This window comes from Zonotrichia leucophrys, chromosome 3 (genome assembly GCF_028769735.1).
Source record: "Zonotrichia leucophrys gambelii isolate GWCS_2022_RI chromosome 3, RI_Zleu_2.0, whole genome shotgun sequence".
NCBI lineage: Eukaryota > Metazoa > Chordata > Aves > Passeriformes > Passerellidae > Zonotrichia > Zonotrichia leucophrys.
In genome coordinates, this window is record NC_088172.1 from 54,730,536 (window position 1) to 54,751,111 (window position 20,576).

A 20,576-nucleotide genomic window follows, 5' to 3' on the forward strand; every position below is an offset into this window, starting at 1 on the left:
TTTACTGCATTTATACTTATTTCAGTATTGTAGAAGGAGGTTAATTTGGACCTCTGACAAATTCAGTATTTTAAGATTTGCATTAGATGCTACTACTTTATTTATTCCTGTCATTTACAACTACAATGCTTCTATATCTCAAATCTTCTAATTTCTGCCCATTGTTCCCTAAATTATCCTAACAAGTTTTTTTCTGTTGCTTCATGTAGTGGGTTGACCTTGGCAGGACATCAGGTGTCCACCAAGCTACTTTATCACTACCCTTCCCAGTGGGACAGGGGAGAGAAAAGAAGATGGAAAACAACTAGTGGGTCAAGATAAGGCAAAAAAAACCAAAAAACCCAACACAGAACAAAACAACAGCAACAAAAAAAAAAAAAAAAAACAAACCAAAAACCAAACCAAGCAAAACAAAAAACCCAAAAACCAAACCAAACCAAACCCAAAAAAACCAACCAAAAATCACCTTCTCTGCCTCACCTACAAATTCTATTTATTTGGGGAACTTATAATGATCAGCCCTTGTCCTCTCATTACTTGTCAGAATTACAAAAATCCTGCCTATATTAATAAGTGTTAAATCTAAATAATCCCATTTTATAGATGGGCTAATTGAGGCAAAGGAAAGTTTACAATTGCATCAACTACTTAGCTGGAGATCTCCAAACTTCTACAGATTACTTTGTTGGGCACTGACTTGTGAAATAGCTCTGAGTAGTTAATTTCCATATATCCTTCTTTAGATGTTGTAGTCATACCGTGCCAAAGAGACTCTAAAGCTCTTCAAAGAATGGAAGTACAATGACTACCTCTTTCTTTACAGCACATACCAGCTAAAACCCAGACCAGATAATCTTTGCAAATTACCCAAGAATGCCTAAACATGCAGGCTATCACTCAGACTTAGCATTGTATTAAACTACAGCAAACTCAGCATTGTATTAAACTACAGCAACCTCCTCCCAGCTATGGGAACACCACAGATTGAACACAGACACTGAAAATGGGGAGGCAAATCAAAACAGGAAGGAAAGCACAAAATCAGTAGATAGCATTTTAAGGCAAACAGACCTCTGTAGTTTTTTGCAGATACTAGGCAATAACTTATGCAATCTCCCAAGTTCTCCAAAAGGGCAAAAAAGTCAATTTTAATTACTTAATAAATATGCTATATTTAATAAGCCTAGATTCTTAGGATGAGAGGATCTACTCTACATTTTCAGAATGCTGTCAACTTGCATTTTTGTGGCTTCCCTTTTATAGCTTAACATTCTGCTATTTTGTCAACTAGGTTAACTTCCTCCTATGCTGTAACTCACATTTGCTCCAGACTGCATTAAAAAAAAGTTATGTTTTTTTTCCCCTGTCATTCTAGTGCTCCTTTCCACCTCTTCTATCCCCCTGTAATCTTCTGCCTTGAGAGACAGCATTTTTTCTCCTCACTTTCAAGGTTCTAAAGAAATCAGACAACTTCATTTCAGTCATTGTCCTGTTCCCATTTCATGTGGGATTTTAAGTATCTCTTCTGCAATCACTTCTGTGCCTGCTCTCATTCTGGAGAATGCGATTCCTTTTTCTCCACTGGCCTATGCCTTCCGTCTTTCAAGTTTGTTTTCAATGCTCTTACAAATAAGTTTCCTATTCTGAGATCATTTAGGGCATTACAGCAGTGTCTATAATCAGACTGTTCCAATACTCTTGTAAGCCAAGGAGAGCTCTGCTGGCAGCACTAAATACTCTTTTCTTGATTGATAGTGAAATATCTAATGGAAATTCATGTTTTGTCCAGTTCTCTTGTTACCACAGCTGTGCACTGAAAGGTGATGATGCAGTAAGAAAAAAGTATTGCTCCTTTTCCCAACAAACTTGGTTAAAATTCTAATGTTTAAAATTAGATACTGAGGTGATTGTGAAAAACGGTTGCTGTCAGTACCAGGATGCTTTGGTGGTTTAGAAACTTGGCATAAAAATCTAGGTTTTCCTAGCCCAGATATCCTGGCTCAGGCTCTAATTCCATAAACCGCACGACAAAGGATATTGTAAAAGTACGCAAGAATTACACTTTATATAAGCATGGGCACTTTCCAATCTCAACCAAAACATTAGCACAAAGACTTTACAATAACAGAAATGACATTTGATCGTTTGTAAATTTAACTTCCTCTGAATTTGTGTTCTCATTCTTTTTGTATTGGGCTTGTATTTTACAGTTGACACGAAAAAGAAGAAAACTGAAGATCATTCATTGGGAATACCACATAATTAAATGCTAACTTTTGGCCCTATGCTAGTACATCTAAAACCTCACATTAAGAACAAAATTTGTCAGCAGTATCTACATATTTGTATCTGACATTTTCCCAATACTTAAAAACATGGTAATGATTGTTTTTTTGAAAGACATTCCTGTAGCTCACCATTGAATTTACATGGATTATATTGTACATGCACTGATATGTCTGCACACAAACCACCTCCAACCCCCAATTCTGCTTCAGGCAAGAAGTTTCTCTGCTGTTAGTTTCTCATAGGTCAGTATTATACAGTCTCAAATATTACTGTTACAATCACATTCTGGAATGTGATCATACTTAAGCTTGTGCTTCCTAAACTTCACTTACAAAGGACATTGCTGAATATTCCACCTGAAATTACTTCAAAAATTTGAGAACACTGCTTCCAGTATTAGCAAATCCGACTAATTTGAAAAAATCTTCACTGTTTCATAAAGGATGACCTCCTCTGCAATGCACTTTTTAAATACTTCTGTAGGAATCCTGAAGTATAATATGGAACTTTCCCTGGAGAGAAATGAAAATACAAAGAACTGCAAAAACATAAAGCCTTTTAAGTAACAAACACTGAACAGAGGTTGACTAAAATTCTAGCTTACATAAGTAGCAAAACTGAACATGGTATACCTGATAAAAATCTGACAGAGGCCTCCTCCTCCCTGAGAACTCACAATACAAAGAATGGCCAACAAGTATGTAGGTGGCAGTCAGACTGAAAAGGAGAGCTGTTAACTGCAGCATGGAACAAAATCAGTACTCTATTCAATGCTGTACTTGTGTGGGGAAGCAGTTGAGAGAAGCTGTGTTGATACTTTATCACTCAGAATGCCTGTAAAATGAATCGGTCAACACTTAAAAACTCACACAACATTTAACAATGGGGCCATAAATTTCAGTGCCTGACACAAATTCCAATATGGAATAGTTATAGCCTATGTACCTACATTCTCCTGACATTTTCAAATATGTACACTGTTTGAACTGTTCTGCAACAGTGGTTTGTATTTTTGGGCTATCTCCTGTATTTAAAGCAGTCCCAGAGGCTATACTTAATGGAATGGAAATGCTTTGCTATAATTTACTTTAGGCATCAGTTTAGATGATAAATATTCAGTCTGTTACACCAAAAATTAGCAGCTTAAAGATGGGGTTTAAAACATGGTTTTATGAGCTGTTACAAAACTTCTCAATTAAGAATAAATTATTACAGCAAAATCATTTTATGGAAAATAAATTCAATAGGTCATGTCAGGTATTGTGGTCTGAAGGTTGGTATTAGGATATGTTCCATTTTACATGAAATTTTATATAGTAAATCTTTTAACACTAATTTATTTTCAGAAAGAAAGTCTTGCTAGCTTTTCTAAGAAATTCTTAAACTTTGTACTACTATTTTCATCTCCATTCCCCTCAGAAACATTTACTTTAATTTCTTTCTAGGTGGAAGAAAGATAGCAAATGTGCAAAGGATTATTCAAACAAATTGCTCGATTCAAACTAATTGTTTGATTATTCAAACAAATTGCTTTTACATTGCTTATCACTTTTTTACTGATGATTCCCTGGTTTCATAGAGGAACCAAAACGTACAATATAATCATGGCCAACAGAAAATATTTTATACACTTTAAGAAATGCTTAATTTTTCACTTTCAAGCATAGTTACATATTCCATTTCAGATCACTCAGTTACAAAAAACCCCAATAACTTTAATTCAAAAGCCTCAAATCAATACATTGTATCATAGCTTATGCAACTTATTTTTGCATGTAATACAAAAGCCCCAAAGTTCTTTTTATTATTTTATAAATAGAAATAGGAAAACTGATTTTTTTTTTCCTACAACTTCTGGGGACTGAAGCCAGTTTTAAAAACTAGTAGTATGATCCTGAAATGAAAGAAACTACTGACTATTTTATAGCAATGCTACAGTGTAAACCAACAACTATATATGCAGAAGACTTGGCAGTAATTCAGTTTGATACTGAAGTGAGAGATCTATCTTGCATGAAACACTGTACAAAATAGTCTTACTGCTCAGATCTGTACAGCATTATTGTCAAAAGTTTCAGATAGTTTCATTCTAAATTTCCCCAAATGATTAAAATCTAACCCAAGTCACTGTCCAGATTAGCATGCTATACCATATCAGAAAGCAACACAAAATACACCACACTTTATCTTTTAAGTCTCAGTCAACTAAAGTGCTTAAGCATACATTTTTAAGTTTCATATTACCCATGTGAAATCTGCTGTCAAAGACACTACACACTTTAAGGAATTCCACCAGCTAAATTTTAATGCATGCTTATGTTTAATTTTCCTTTCTTTTTGCTTTGAATATAAGACTCATTTTAGTCACTCCAAAGCAGTGCAGCTATAAATAACATGGATTTGATTCAGCAGCTTGGAAACACAGAGAGATCAGATAAAATGTCATTAAAATTATTACATATATCAGACATGCTTTACGGTGTACTCAATTATTATGTCATGTCAGTTAAAAGACTGTGTATTCTTTCCTTTAAACAGCATGAGGGATTTTTAACAATCAAGAGCTCTAAAATTGCAGTGGCAGACCTCATAAAGACTCAAAATTCAGTTTCCAAGATATTTTAATTAAATCCCAAGTCCAAAAGTCTTCACAACAAAGCAGACAGGAAAAATATTAGTTGGAAATACAAAGCTGTATGACACTAATACAAGAGACAAACCTATGAGCTTTTTCCCAGCCTCTTAAAAAGATGAACAGTTTTGTTCTTTCAGTAAGTCTTCCTGAAAGTTCAAACTATTTAGAATCTCTGCCTCCAGTGTTGGGATCCTTGTTGATAAACGTTAGTATTTTTGCTTAATTACCCATACAGATATATGAAATTTTAAGTGTTCACACCGAAGGAGCAAGAACCAATAATCAAGAATACATGTAGTAGTCCATACACCTGTGGGGGATTAAATTGGAACACCATCAAAATTACTCCCTCTGAAGTATTGAGAGATGTTTTTTCCAGAACATTTTCAAATGAAATACAAATGTCCTCAAGACTCCCTCAACTTAGACTTAAGTCTCAGATAATACAAATAGTGAAATAATTTACGTATCAAAAAGTCCTTCCCAGTGTGGACCTGTCAGCCTTCTCACATTCAGCCTCTCATTTCAGGAGGAAAGCACTAATCTTAGTTATCATTTTAAAGCTATTATACCCATTAAATAATTGTTTGCAATAATAAAACAGGTGTAAGAATTTTAACAAAACATCCTAATTCTCAAGTTTTTTACAGTGAGCATTTTCCAATTCTGATAATCCAAATATTGCAAAAGGAATTCTAACTCGAGTGCTGTTCATAGTACTTTCGTTAATATTTTGCATACATCAAGCCACTGCATTCATGTTTCAAGCTCCACTGTCTTTAAACTGAAAACAGAGATTCCTACTGTACCACTAATTGCTAATCTGACACTGAAACAGTGGTTTCATAGTCATGAGTGATGGGATTGAGAATTTCTGTGTAACTCCACTTCCCTATAGGTACAGTAATAAACTGTTAGTTCTTTAGGCGAAAGACATGAATCTGTTGGATTAAAGCTTCATTCTCTGCCTGTAATGAGTAACTTGAGGGCCTTCTGTAGATTTTGCACAGCAGTGCTCACATCTTCATACTGCAATGCACTGCCGGCATATTTGCAATATTTTTGAGCTCTGGCAAAGTCCTCTGGAGTCAAGCGGACTTCTCCTGCAAAGACATAAGTATTACAAAGTTACTACAAAGGAAATGTGACTTAAACTTCCTTTCTTATAATTTTTGTGTTTTACTGGTGTTTGTGGTAATATTATGAAAACCAGGCTAATATTTGTGATAGTATTATAAAGACCAAGCTACAATACAATATTTCTTCTGTTCTGTTCTCTTTTCTTTCCATTCATATAAAGGTTGACTTCTTTGCTATTGAAAAATGCGAGGACCTTTCTAAACACTGGTATTTGCATGACCCAGTGCCTTTCAAAAGTAAGCCAATACCTTTGAGAAAGAGCTGCTCTTCATTTAAGACAGCAAAGGAGAGCTTTTATATGACATTAAGTTAGCTGTAATCATGTTACAACCTGCAAGAAACAAGGACAGTGCTTTTTGTGTTTACAGCATAATTACTCTGCTTTCTTCAGAAATAATACATAGTTAGAAACTGTTCCTTCTCAACTGGAATAACTTTTCAGAATGTAGAAGCATTTCTCACTGGCATGCTTTCACATATTCTATGTTTCTGTTTTTCCAAATAATTTTTGTTTCCAATTTTATGTAAGATGACTGAAAACAAGATTGATGTCATGAAATGTGCCCATTTTTGTAACATTGGAGAACACTAGCAAAAAATATTCCCATAATATAGTATAAACCATAGTATGTTAGTTATTAATCAGAGTTCTCTTGAAGTAAGTTAAAACTTCAGGAATTCTGTTGTGCTCAAACACATGCATTCAGTCTTGGAGAATACACAGCAGGGACTTAAGCCCTAAATGGCAGAAGATTTTATATGTGAGTAGTATCACTGATGTGGGTGTAAAACAAAGCATAACTGTGTTACTGTACCTCCTTCCACCCACAAATTCACTGTGAGTTTTAAGGCTAATCCCATGCCACTACAATAATGGGCACATTTACATATATCCAAATACGGACAAATTATAAAATCTTTACTCAGGTTCTTTCAAAACAAATTGTAAATAATAGATTTTTATGGGCACAGATAAATAATAATATAAACCACTAAATATTATGCATATATTTAAAACCTTTCCACACAGTATGGTATAAGCACTGAATAGATTTCACAGATTAAGAGAGAATGTGCTTTTAAATGCATCATACATTTTACATAAAGTTTAGTTAAACAAAGATTTAGCCCTCCAAGTACATTTTTCACTTAAGCAACTACATGAACATACTTTAAAGCCATTTTTATGGCGCAACTTCCATTAGCTGAATCCTCTCCTTCAAAATAGAACTGTTGTTAGCAATACTGTGAGAATGTTTACTAAAGAATCTCTGTTCTTATCAAAAAATGTCTATTATATTTGCTTTTCCTCCCCCCAATCTTACTATTTAAGTACAGCTTTTGAACAAATAAAACAGAAAACCTGAGAACATTAAAAATTAGACTGGTCTGCTGATTTTTAAACAACCCTACCCAAATAAAATCTGAAAGGTAAGCACACTGAAGATTAATTTTATCAATTTTTAAAATACACTCTAGAACTCCGCTTATTTCCCTTTCAATAAATAAATATAACCATTGAGGGACATAAAAATGTGGTGGGCTCATTATGATTGCAATGTATATTAATTTCACGCTTAGTAAGGGAAGTCACATTAAATCTCTTAAAATACATACACATGGGAGTAAATCTTTGCGAGGGAGTGCATAAACACAGGCACACATCTCAGGTATTCTGTAACCTCAGGAAAGTCACAGACTAAAAAGCAGCTGGGGTCAATCTGCAACCACATTTCTGAAGATCTTTAAGAAATTAAAAAGACCAAGTTTCCCTCAAAGTAGCTTTATGCTATGATGCCAAAAGAAACTACAAATCATTTTTTAAAAACTGGCCAGGGCATCAGTCCAGTATTCAAATAATTTATTGGAAGCAAGCCTAAATTCACCCGTCTAATCTTATTTTTACAGTATGAGCTCTATTAATGTTTTGCTGGCATAAAGCCTTATTTATTATGAAATCTACCTCAGATGCTATTATGACACAACTTGAGGAAAAAAAATTAATAGTTTTAAATTTATAAACCAAAGTTTATAGAGTAAGAGGGTTGGTCTTTTGATGTGCTCAGTAGCTTGAGCTCCTATTGAAGTCGACACCTCACAATGGAAAAGCAAAATAGAAACAAACCACTCTGTGTTCTGAAGTTTTACAAATAATGTAAAACTTAACTGCAATGACTGTACTTACATCAAAGGTATAACCACAAAAGTTAGTAACCTACTTCAATTTACATATTCCAGCAGTTTTGGAGGAAATGCCCTGGGTGTCGTGGTGGACACAGATCTGCCCATGAGCCAATGATCCACCCTTGTGCTGGAGAGTGACAATGGCATCCTGTCCTGCATTAGGAAGAGCACTGCAAGTAGGTGAATGGAAGTGATCCTGCCCCTTTCATCCACATCCTGAGTGCCGTGTCCAGTTCTGGGCTCCTCAGCACAAGAGAGACTGACATCCTGGAGACAGTCCAGCAAAGGGCAATAAAGATGACTAAGGGAATGGAGCATGAGAAGTGCCCAAGAAAGCTGGGATTGTTCAGCCTAGAGAAGAGAGAGCTCAGGAGGATCTTATATCAAGTACATAAACACCTGAAGGGAGAATATTAAAAGCATAGAGACAGGCTTTTTTAGTGATGCCCAGTGACAAGACCAGAGGCTGAAACACAGGAGGGTCCTATCTGAACATCAGGAAACAGTTTTTACTCTGAGGGTGACCAAGGTCTGGGACAGGCTGCCCAGAGAGGTTGTGCTGTCTGTCTCTGGAGAGATTCAAAACCTATTTTTAGAACTAGCAGTGACATTTTTTCTCAAACTTCTTCAGTGCAGGAAATTAAACCAGAGGGAGGGTGCATGAGCAGGGGGAGACAAAAAGGACATGGTCCTGAGTGACTGGTTTTACATGACCTGTGGGAACCCAGGGCACCGGGAATATCTCCCTGTCTGCTCTGGGGTGCCCTGACCCCCAGGAGAACACTGACTTTGACCCTCATTCATGGAGAAAGTTCCTATTCTCCAGAATAGACCAGAATCCACTAGAGCGTGAAATACATTATAGAGAGTAGTGTAGATGTATCATTTAGGTGGGAATTTAGGTTTTGGGATTTTTAGTATGTAGTGGATGTAAGCAATATGGAGGGCACAGAGTGTCATCCTGGGCTTCTTCTTCATGCTTCTTCCTCCTTCTTCATGGGTTTGGGTGGCATTTTGTAATTGGGTGGAAAAGTTTGCATTGCGGGCTTTTGGGGATCAGTTATTGGGTTAAAAGAGAAATAATCTAGGTGTTCTTAATTGGATAGTTTAGTTTTAAAAGACCTTGTCACGATAGATTGTAGCCATTTTTGCAGTGCTTGTCCAGTGCACTGAGCCTTGTACGGACAGCGTGCAAAACTCTAGATAAGATGACAATAAACAAGAACCTGAAGATAAATAAGATAAACTCAAGACTGAAAAGATCCAGTGTGCCTCTCTTTCCTGACACAAGATGACTCCAGGAGGGTCTCCCCTGACAGGGGAATCCCCTGGGAGGGCCCAGCCAGAGTCCCAGAGGTTGGGGAATCGGTAACAGGTACCCCGACAATGACCCTTCCTTGAGCAGAAGGGCTGGACCAAACCACCTCCTGAAGTCCTTTCCAACTTCACGTATCCAGTGATTTTTGGCTCTAAAAAAGCCCAACAACACTGAGATACAAAAGGTATACTGCATTTATTCTGAAACAAACTTGCTTCCTGTGTTAATCTGAAATGATTAGGACTGTAGTTATATTACTGAAACATGACAGGAATATGGAATCTGTAACAACAAGCATGATTCTCTTAGTTTAAGAGAAACACAAAGTGAAACTGATTTGACTAGAGCTGCTGAAATCATTTTGGGAAAAAAAGTTTTAGAATGAAAGTAATGTGCATTTTACATAAATACATCTGTTTCTCCCTGGTATCCTTTTCTATGCTTCAGATGTTTTTCCTTTTTATGACGCCCAAATATAAGGCAGATGATTTAAGAACATTTCAATCATACAAACTGGTACATAAAAACAGTGATGGAAAAGGTAACAAGTGGTTTTTGAAACAAGATACTCTTTTTTCCCATTAAATCACTTGAAATATTTGAAATATAAGTACTCAAGGATTTCTTTTTAAGATCATGAAAACACATTCAATGTCAAATTATTATTTCTACTTTGTGTGTAGAATATCAAACATTATACACCCAACTACAATGGACAAATGCCTTCTTTATACTATGCCACCTGTGGAAGGGACCATATGGCAACATAAGAAGATCTTACAAAATCTGTGTAGCACAACTATGAATGCCTTTAGTGTTAGTAAAATCTAGGGGTAATAAATTTTTCAAGACAACTACACCAAAGAAGTGCACACACACATACACAAAGTTGCTGCATAATTCTAAATTCTGACGTCAGACACCTTAACCCAGGCTTAAATGAAAACGCTTTGACACTTTCAAAAGTCAGTGTTAAACTCTGAAACTTCTTCCCACAGGACAGGACAACAACTGAAAGATTTATGCTAAGTAAAAATCAAAGAACACTATGCCTTTAACTTAATCTTTCTTTGATAAAATATTCTACTCCGCTCCACCAAAAGTTTTTCTCCCGTAACAGCTTTAATCAAATGACTTCTCCCATGTTACAGAAAGCAAAGAAAATATATAATTCATCTTTAAAATATACATTTGATCTTATTACAAGAAAGAGTCTTGCAGGAATATGTGGAATATCCTGTTTGGCTATGCCTGTACTACCACATTCAACACTGCCAAGGAAGGTGTCTCAGCACTCAAACTTGACTGTCTGCAGCATCAAACTGCTGGAACAGATTCCAGTATGGTTTTGGCCCATGAAAACTAGCGCTTTCCCAAACAATTCCTGGGCATGACTTGTGGTCAGAGCAAGCTACAGATCATTCAATATGAGCAGTCTTAACAAGCTACCTTGTTTAGGTTTAAAAGTTTAATAATATGGATGTGAGAGGTTCTGTGCCAGCTGCTCTCCATGCCAAATATCTGCAAGCCTGTGTAATTTGTTAGCATGGACATCGTGTCAAAGTCATGGAACAAATGTACCTTGCACTGTGCTAGCTCTGTGGGTCTGTTGGATGGAGGGCAACACTGATCCCTCCTTCTCATGCAAAGGAAGCCTCAGTTCCACAGCAATGGTACACACCTCAATATGCAGCAAGGATCTAGCCCAGATATGGTATATTGCAGCTCAGGAAGTGCACTCATGGGTCCCACAGTTTTGTACATCCATTAACACATACAGGCATATCTCAATCTACTGATGGGTTAGAGAACTAGACCACTGTTGGCATAGAAAGGACTCCTCAGCAGCATGAGAAGAATGCACAAGACAATGACAGGCAAGGACAAACACTTTCCATTCCTCTCAAGCTTCTTAACTCCACATATGCAAAGAAAACTATCAGTGTACCCCTGCTGACACATCCCTTATGCTCTCTGAGACTCCTGCATATATGACAGTGTGTTTTCTCAGCTTTCAAACCAAGAACCTGTATGACCTTTATAATTTCTTTCATTTCTTGCCTGCACTTTTGTAGCACTCCCTCATAAGAATGTGAGACTTTGAGCTGTTACAAGACCCAAACTTGTAGTGACACCACAGAGATGTGCAGAGGAGGAACACAGGCATGCAAATACACAGGTTAGATCAAGTTAAGGGATTTATCATGGTGCTTAGCAGGGGTCTTAATCTTTGAATTACACAATATTACTAATTACGCATTCTCATAAACACACTTAATTCCTTCTTATTTATGTACTTATTAAACCAGGTTATCTCAGGTAGGTGGTAAAAGGGAGCAATGCAATCATACCATTCAGATATGAGTAATGGAAAGTCTTCAACTTAATTTAAAAAATTATGTTTCAATCAAAATGGACATTTTTGACAACCAGAAACAAACATTCAAACCAAGAAACAATGATGACTAAAATTTTTAGAGTAGTTACCAAAAAACCTGGTACAATGACTGTCTAGAAGATCATGATAAGTTAGTTAAACATGAAAGCTTTGCTTCCAAACATCACAAAATTTTCCTTCCAGCTAGCAGTCACTATAGCAAGCCTTAAGTAAAGCTTTGAGCCATTTCAGTTGAAGGGCTACCAAAATTCCCACAGCAGTCCCCAAAAGTCAAAAACTATCACCAAGTTTAAATGTTACAGCTACAGGTCTGAGGTGTTGTTTTCAGTGAAATGAGTTACTGCCACATGAGCTCTCAGCTGGCCAGAGCATGGTGCTAATAATGCCAAGGTTGTGGGTTTGAGCCTTGTATAGGCCATTCACTTCAGAGTTGGACTCAATCCTTCTGGGCCCCTTCCAGCTCAGACTAACCTGTGATTCTGTGATTACAGCAATATGTCAGAAAAACTGTGGCACCTACAGTACCTTTTGCTCTTCAGGAGAATACTAAAGATTAGTATGTCTCTATCAAATTTTGCTATTTTTATTTCTTCTGTAAAAATGGCTTTCTAATATATTAGAATGGAAATACCCTTAAGCACTCTTTATGCCAGCAGATTAAAAACAAGTTGAACAATGAATTCCTACTATAGCATTTGATTGAAGCAAAAATGCTTTTTCTGAACAGCTATTTTAACACAGTCTTCAATGGCATAATAAAGTAATTAAATATCTCTAAGTTATAAAATACAAGAACATACCTATCTAAACTTTGTAGTCATAACAGGCAATGTTTTACTGTGGGTAGTACTAGAACTTAACATAGCAATGACATATAATATTGTATACTAATGAGAGTATATCCTGATGAGGATAAACTGTAGGCCTCCTAGCCCTCCTCCTCATTCAACATCCACATTATCTTGCCAAAAAAATCTGATTATTACAAACAGATGCAATTTATGGAGGTTTTTTACACTCTTCTCTTTTCCATGGACAGAAAAATTCTTAGAAAAGAATTTAACACAGTTAACTCTGTGTCCATGTGTACTCATGTACCATATGTACATGAGTGTTCAACTGAAAATCTAGGATCATTCCAGCTTCATTGTCAGTTACTACCTTTCCACAAGCCATGATTTCCCCAGGGTTAGCCCTTATGTGTACACTTCAAAGCATGGGATATGCAAGCAGACATAAAATACATATGATATAGGTTATCAGTGATCACCAAAGACAAATGACATCCTGGAAGATAAAAGTCTTGATTAAATGGTACATCAAAATAACATCATTAGGAGTACCTTACAAATCAATTGTTTCATTTAGCACAAGTGCTACTTCCAGTCAGGAAGCCCACACTATTCTGCACAAAACTGCAATTTGAATGTTTTATGAATTATTTTGTGAAATTTATAAGTAACTTACATGCTGACCCTGTAGAATAAATTTCAAGTAAAGGGACTGTATATTAATTACAAAAAATACAATTTGGCAAGGCTATCAGGAATATAGGCTTTGCAAAGTATATTAGAACCTCACCTGAGAAGCAACATAAATAATAAAAAACCTTAGGCAATGCTAGCTCATTAGTTCAAAGCAGTCAGACAGCAACACTATTTTGTAGCAGCTTTCAGAAACTACTAAAATCTTAGCAACACAATGCTTAGAAGCTGTCCACTCTTTTCAAGATTCTGGAATAGCGTTCAGGTAATAGTGACAATATTTCTCAAACTTCTTCCTTCAGTGCAGGGGAGACACAGAGGACACGTACAACAATACAAATGCCACAAGCTTACCTGCAGACTGAGCACTGTAAAGGGAAGGATCAACCAGAGGAATATTCTGGGGAGCAGGCTGAATGGTGTTACTTGTCACTCCTGCAAATCAATGCAAAAAAAGAACTCTGCTTATTTTTACTTGTTGACTTTAAAAGTAAGCAAAAAATCAGAACAGATGAAGCGCTCTTGTACCTGCGTTCCCATTTTAGGTACACTCATTTGTTTTGATCGAAAACTGTATTTTTGCAATATGTCCAGAACATACCAGACTAGCATAAAGTTATTTCTGCAACATCTGCCGTCTAGGAACATACATATATTCTGTAAAAGTGCTCCAAACTATGATATACATATTTCAAGAAAACATTAAAAAATATTTCCAATGGCATTTTTACGATTTTAGCTTATGAAGATGCTTTTGCCACACAATAATGTGTTATTTTACTTTCTATGTAATGGACTAGAATTTGGGAAAAAATTCATCTCCCACTGAAGGCATGGATTTCTCAGGTGTGATTTGGAGATACCTGTGTTATGCGGTACTTCAGCTGGAGTGTTGGCAGGTGCATGGGCACCTGGTGGTATATGTATGCCAGTGTAATTACTAGTTGGTATGTTGTTAGCTTCATATGTAGATGATGATGATGACGGAGCTGTTCCACTATGGACAGAAGACGACCCCGCTTCTTCCCTTTCAGCATCTGCTAAAACGATACAAAATAGGAATTACTGCAACTACTATATATACTATATACTTGAAAACTTTGGCTTTCCTCAACACCTTCTTTCAAATTTTTATTGCTAAAACGTTGCCACCACAGTGTGACATAAAATATCAACCCAAACCACAGAGGGTTCATCTGAAAAGGTAAAAAGTGACATACCATACAAAAAAGATCTAAACACTCACATACTTTCAAAGATCTCTTCTGTTCAACTTAAAGAATCATTTCCTTACTTGTCTGAATATAAGCTATCTGTCTCATTAGAACAATTTGTTATACCTTTGTGTCCTGCATCCAGAAGTGGAACAAGTTATTACGCATAGGCAGTAATCTACATTTTAACATATACATGAACCAGAATATGGAAAAATGTATTTGCCTTACAAACTCTTCATAAAAGGCTAGACAGTGCCAATTCTTTTACCCAAATCAAACCACAAATAAATAAGAACTAAGAGAAACTTTGGGAAAGTAATACCAAACAAGAAACTAAATGCAGCTTAGCCAAGTCATAATTGCATCTAGAACAGTTAGAATACATAACGATCTCTAAGAATAAGGTTCAATATATCCCACAGCATGTACAAAGAACATATATATTTTTCAATATAATCATGTTCTTAAGGTTCTCATTTACATTATTTAATACTGCTTTAAAGGCTAAGGATCCAGTCAATTCAGAATAAATGGTTGATTCCTGCTCCTTCATTTGAATTAAGTTCAATTTAAAAAAACTGATTTTCATTTACTGTGTATGCATTCACCTGTATCAATAAGGTCAAATGGAACAGGCAGTTTTGGGAATTGCTTATTTAACAGCCAGTGCTTGAAAGGAAACAAAGAAATAAGGGAGGACAAAACTTGTATGTGTGTAGAGCTAGCAAAAGAGATCCACTTCAGCTACACAAGACTATGAGTTATGCAAACACTTCTGCTGCTTAATAATTAAATGGTCTGCTATTAAAAACATTACTATTATAAATATCTGAATTGTTTCCTATGTAAGTCCTTCTACCTCCCAGAAAAAAATTCACATGCTATCTTTAGGAAAAATGTTTAAATACCTTCTAATTTACAATACAATTTACTAATAAAAAGGCTATAGAGCAGAGTAAAATCAAGTATTGTTATTAGAGCATTTTTAGTGGACTTCAATAAATATACTCTGGTTTATGGCACAATTTCTAACACATGCAAATGAACACCTGACAAGTTTCTGGAAGACAAAAAATATCTTAAGGTGCCAGATTTTTTTTTTGTTGTATTTTTTGTTAGTAACTCATAGTGCAATACTGTGTGCCTAACGAGTGGAAATAAAATTAAATGTCTGAAACTAGCAAAAAGAAGAGGAGATTGAAGAGTAAACATTGCATATGCTATCTTTTAAATAACAATGTAATGACAGGAAACTATTGTTTGAATGCTGTATTTTTCACTGGTTTTGGTGTCAACTAAAAAAAATACAAAACAGTTTCACCAAAAATAATGAACAAAACCAGAGGCTTACTTTACATAAAATGAATGAAATAGTTACACACAACACTCACCAGGCCGTCTGAAGGTGAGGCTGCCAAACATTACTTGCAACACTGTTACCAATTATTTACAGCTTGGGCAAATTGTACCCATAAAGTTGGAGTTTCCAAGCTGAGTGTCCGCTTGAAGCTGTGATTTTGGGAAAGCTGTTGTAAAAACTACTAAGCAACTGCTGAGCATGAGGCAGTGAGAGAAAACGTGTTTCCACTGTGCTTACTATCTCAGCCATGAGAAATTACTTGTAAATTCATGCCCATATTTAAGCTGCAAATGCATTTATTCCTTTATTCTGCCCCTTGCAGCTTCCTGTTGCCCTAATCTGGTTCTCAAGGCACATTCTGATTTCCTGCTCTGTACTAGGATTACATAGCCCATATCTGCAACCCTTTGTGACATACTTGTGTCCCTCTTGCAGTGCCCCAATTTTCTCTCCAAGCCATTCCCAGTTTCAGCTTCCAACTTCCTCACTGCACAGTTCAGGGTCTCTACTCACTCCTGAAACAGTGCAATGCTGTGGCCAACACTGGCCACAGCGGACATGAACTCAAAGGGTTAAAGTCTGGCAATGTTAAAAACCAAAAAAAGTGTTAGAAGTGCTAACCACCAGTAATAACAGTGCCTTCAAGAGGCAAATTCACAAATGAGCAACCCACTTTTTAACCAGGTTTATGCATCAAAAGATTAAGCTCAACTGTTTGATTTACTCATTGTGCAACTGGATAATGTTAAAACTGTATTAAACATAAAAGTAGTTTTGTTTAAGTTAACTCTCCTTAGTCTTTAAAGTGCCCAAATATCATAAAAGCATTTCAGCAAAGCAAATATTTAAAATATTCTTCATCAAAGGCTAAACTATTAGAAACATTTTAAGATATCCACTCTCTGTATTTGTGGATCGTTTTTAACAGTAGTGCCAGATAGAAGTATTTCAGGTTGCTATAAAAGAACATTTAAGTCAACAGAGGTTTTAAATTGTATGGTTAGAATGTTCAAAACATAATTGAAAAAAAAAACTTTTCCAGGGAATGAGAAAGAATGCTGCAAAATTAGAAAATTCTTTCCTCATGCAGCAGTAATAACCTAGAATTCAAAGTTCCTTACAATTAAAAAAATTCCTTAAAAATGCTGAAACTAGGCTGTTAAACAGTGACACAATTGTTTTACATTTCATTTCAGCTCCAGGTGAGTTTTTTGTCTTGGAACCTCATCAGCTTTTGTGCTAGAATCCCAGCATAAAGAATTCACAAGCTCTTTAAATTTTCTGCAGAGCTACAGTATACCCAGACCACCTGTCTGTGTTTTTTAAAATTATTTATTTACTGAAGGCAAGATTTTGTGAAATCATCAGTGCAGCCCCACAACAGCCATATAAAGATACTTTTCCATAAACAGAGGATTCTCAAGGCTTAATGGCATTCCCTTTTCTAGTGTAAGCAAGCATCAAGCATGACTTAATTTCAGCAGCTCAGTGCACTAAATATAAAATTAGCAAAATTTTTTTTAAGGAGTCCAAATTCCTCCAGTTCTCTGGACTCCTGTTTTTCATGAGTTCAGAGAATTATAATAAATATAAATTTTTTTCTTTGTCTCATTCTGCTGAGTTGTTTCTCTTTTGCTTGAGATGTTGCCAAAAGATTCACAATGTAAGGTTCTATTTGAACTGCTTTTAAAAAACGAACCAATCATGTATTTTTTTCCACAACATTGAGAAAATAACTCAAAAATCCATCAACTTTTCCCACACTGCTCTTTTTACTAGCTGGAACTATTGCAGTTTTCTGAAATTCTGAAATGGAAATGTAGCCTACATATTATATTGCAATAAAGGTGATTAAATGGAATGTATTTACTATGGCTATAGTATGGCTCTTTAGGAACTTTTTTCTATTTCCATTTTTTTTTCCATTAGTGTAAAACCTTGCTCGATGACCTAGGGGTAATGCTAAGTAACCTTTATGTGTATTCTAGGACTTGTATTCCAACTGCATTAATAAATTAAGCATGTCTTTTAAGGTTTCCATGGTTGCATCCTGACAAAAGCATCTGCAAATCCAACAGCAGAACTGCATAAAGCATGCCTATGTACTGTAAAAACATCTCCAAGAGTTACAGTATGGTTTTCAAGAATCACAAAAAAAAAAAAAAAAACACTTTGGAAAAAAATGGTAATTTGTCAAGCTACAGAGACCTAGTTTCACTCTGTTTAAACAGACTTTTTCCACATGCAAGGGGAGGAAGAAAATGAGCAAGCAGAAAGGAATGGGGAAGGTCCAGTCATACACTCAAACAATACTGCTTTTCTTCTTATAATGCACAAAGAGGAACTGAAACTCTTTTGTACTGATTCTTCTCATAAAAATTAATTTGCATAACATTTTTGTCTTGATTATGTGAGACATTATGGACACCTACATCATGGAGCTAACCATAAAAAATAAACACTAATATGTATTTTTCATTTAATTTCTTAGAAAATTAGGAATGGGAGAAATAATCTCTCTACATGAAATACAATTCAACAACAAAATAAACAAACAAAAACCATATTGTCAAGTTACAGATCTTGCAGGCTCCCTGTCAAAAAGGATGTTAAAATTTTGATTTGCTCAGCATTTGTGTCCATTTAACATGCATGTAGACATAACCTAGCAATGAAAGCAAAAGTCTTCACCAATTCCCATCACCACCTGTAATGAACTGCAACATATACCAAGGATTTGAGGAAAACCTGAATTCTGCTTTCCTTCCTACAAAAGTTTCTTTTGTAGCCTTGAGCAAGTCAGTTACTTCTGTGCATTAATAAAAATTAAGAAAGAGCCTATTTGTTACTCTATTGAGAAATAATTAGCTTCTACAAGTTGCACACATGGATTTTCAGCAAAAGGTTTGTAATGTTTACTTAGAAATTCTATTTTTGCACTTGTTTAAAATTCATAGTTCACTTCACATACTCAGGTCAGCTCTACCACACTACGAGCCAGACCACTAAAAGAGCACTTATTTAAAGCTGAAAATATTTAACTGAACTATTCATTACATTTAATATAACAAGAGATTTTTCTCTCACATGTTGCATTCTCCAGTAAGTCATTACTCTGCTGTAATTTGACAAAGATGAAGTGATGTTTGCAGTTGAAGTTGCATCATAAGTATCTCTGGCTACAGATGCATGGACAGCTAAGGAAACTGCCTTGGAAAAGATTGTATGTTGAAGAAGAAATGAGTTTGCTAATGCTTCACTTCAAATACAGCTGTGCCTACACTGGAGCACATTTCAGTGGGTAAGATACCCATGCCAGTGTTTAAGTCTGTAGGGTGCCTTTAGGTTAGGAAAACATAGTAACCAGAACAAACAAGTAGCTTGGATATAAAATGATCATACTCAGTATTTGTTCACAAATATTTGAGTTTACTTATGTTGCAGTGTTCCTGGAGCACTAATATATAAATAGTATTTTATCCAGGAAATTGCAAATAAATTATATTTGGCACCCCAGCTCTTAGACATTATAAAGATAATAACAAACTGAAATAGATGTTTGGTACACATTCTCCTTAAAAAAAATAATCATGATCATATCCTTTTTTTTTTTTTTTTTAATGCAACACTGTCTGGGACATATAAATGACAATGGGGAGATGCATCAAAATGTGAGATTATATGATGAAAAGATTGAGAACCAGAGAAGAAACTAGTTTTCTAATGTTTTGACATGTTTAAAACAAAGTACTAAGTAGAAAATTACAAGCTTACTCATAACTTATTAAAAGCAATATTTATATTACTTTATATTAATTTATATTTCATATGTGTGCACAAGTATAAGTACACTGGTCATCTATATTTATATACACAATCAGAAAGCTTTATGTAGCCACCCCTATAAGGTGGCTCTACAGGTCAGATAGATACTCTACAAGGTAGATCTTTCCCTTTCACACTGTAGATTTGTTTATTGACTCATTTAATTTGGAAAAATTTGTATTACTAAATCTAAGCTTAAGAGACAAATTAGCATCAACTTAATTGACAAGCCATAAAGTCTCACGTGCTAGCTCAGAAGAAAATTACAAACTATTTGATGGTCTCAGTTGCTCCACTAGATATGTGAAGAATGATATACAGAGGTTGTCATTGTGCAGAATTAGTCTGTTTTAATTTGCATAGTGAAAATATCCATTCCAATTCATCTTATCTCATAAAAGATCACCCTCTGAGATTTGTATTCAATCTGCATTGAGGAGAAAAGTAAAGAAACTGATCACTATCTAAAGCAAAACAACTTGTTCTGACACACATTCAGTTTGGTTAAGTGGATGTCCTTGGAAATCATCTTCTTAACTGTTAGATAAAGTGGGAACCTCAAGGAATCCTGTACAGGGAGCTCAGGTAGCCAGGGGAAGCAAGGAAAAGGAGGATGAGTGAGAAAGAGGCAGAAATCCAAGTCAGTAAGAGTAGACCATAAACCTGTTTTGAAACTGACATTATTACACAGGGAGGAAGGAGTTATCTCACAAGCAGGTCTTTGCT

General features: G+C 35.6%; 1 protein-coding gene across 2 annotated transcripts in view; it reads right to left on the reverse strand.

Moving 5' to 3' along the window:
- Positions 1–4,892: 4,892 nt before the first annotated feature.
- The window catches only part of VTA1 (vesicle trafficking 1), a 37,686-nt gene continuing 22,002 nt past the window's right edge, over positions 4,893–20,576 (reverse strand). Inside the window, exons 6-8 of one of the 2 annotated variants that reach the window (XM_064708292.1) lie at positions 14,312–14,485; positions 13,803–13,883; positions 4,893–6,027 (exon numbers count right to left, since the gene is read on the reverse strand). In XM_064708292.1, the coding sequence (XP_064564362.1) occupies positions 5,882–6,027; positions 13,803–13,883; positions 14,312–14,485 (401 nt within the window). In that variant the 3' untranslated portion in view covers positions 4,893–5,881. Of the gene's footprint in view, positions 6,028–13,802; positions 13,884–14,311; positions 14,489–20,576 lie in introns of both variants that reach the window. The other variant, XM_064708291.1, reaches the window with a different exon arrangement.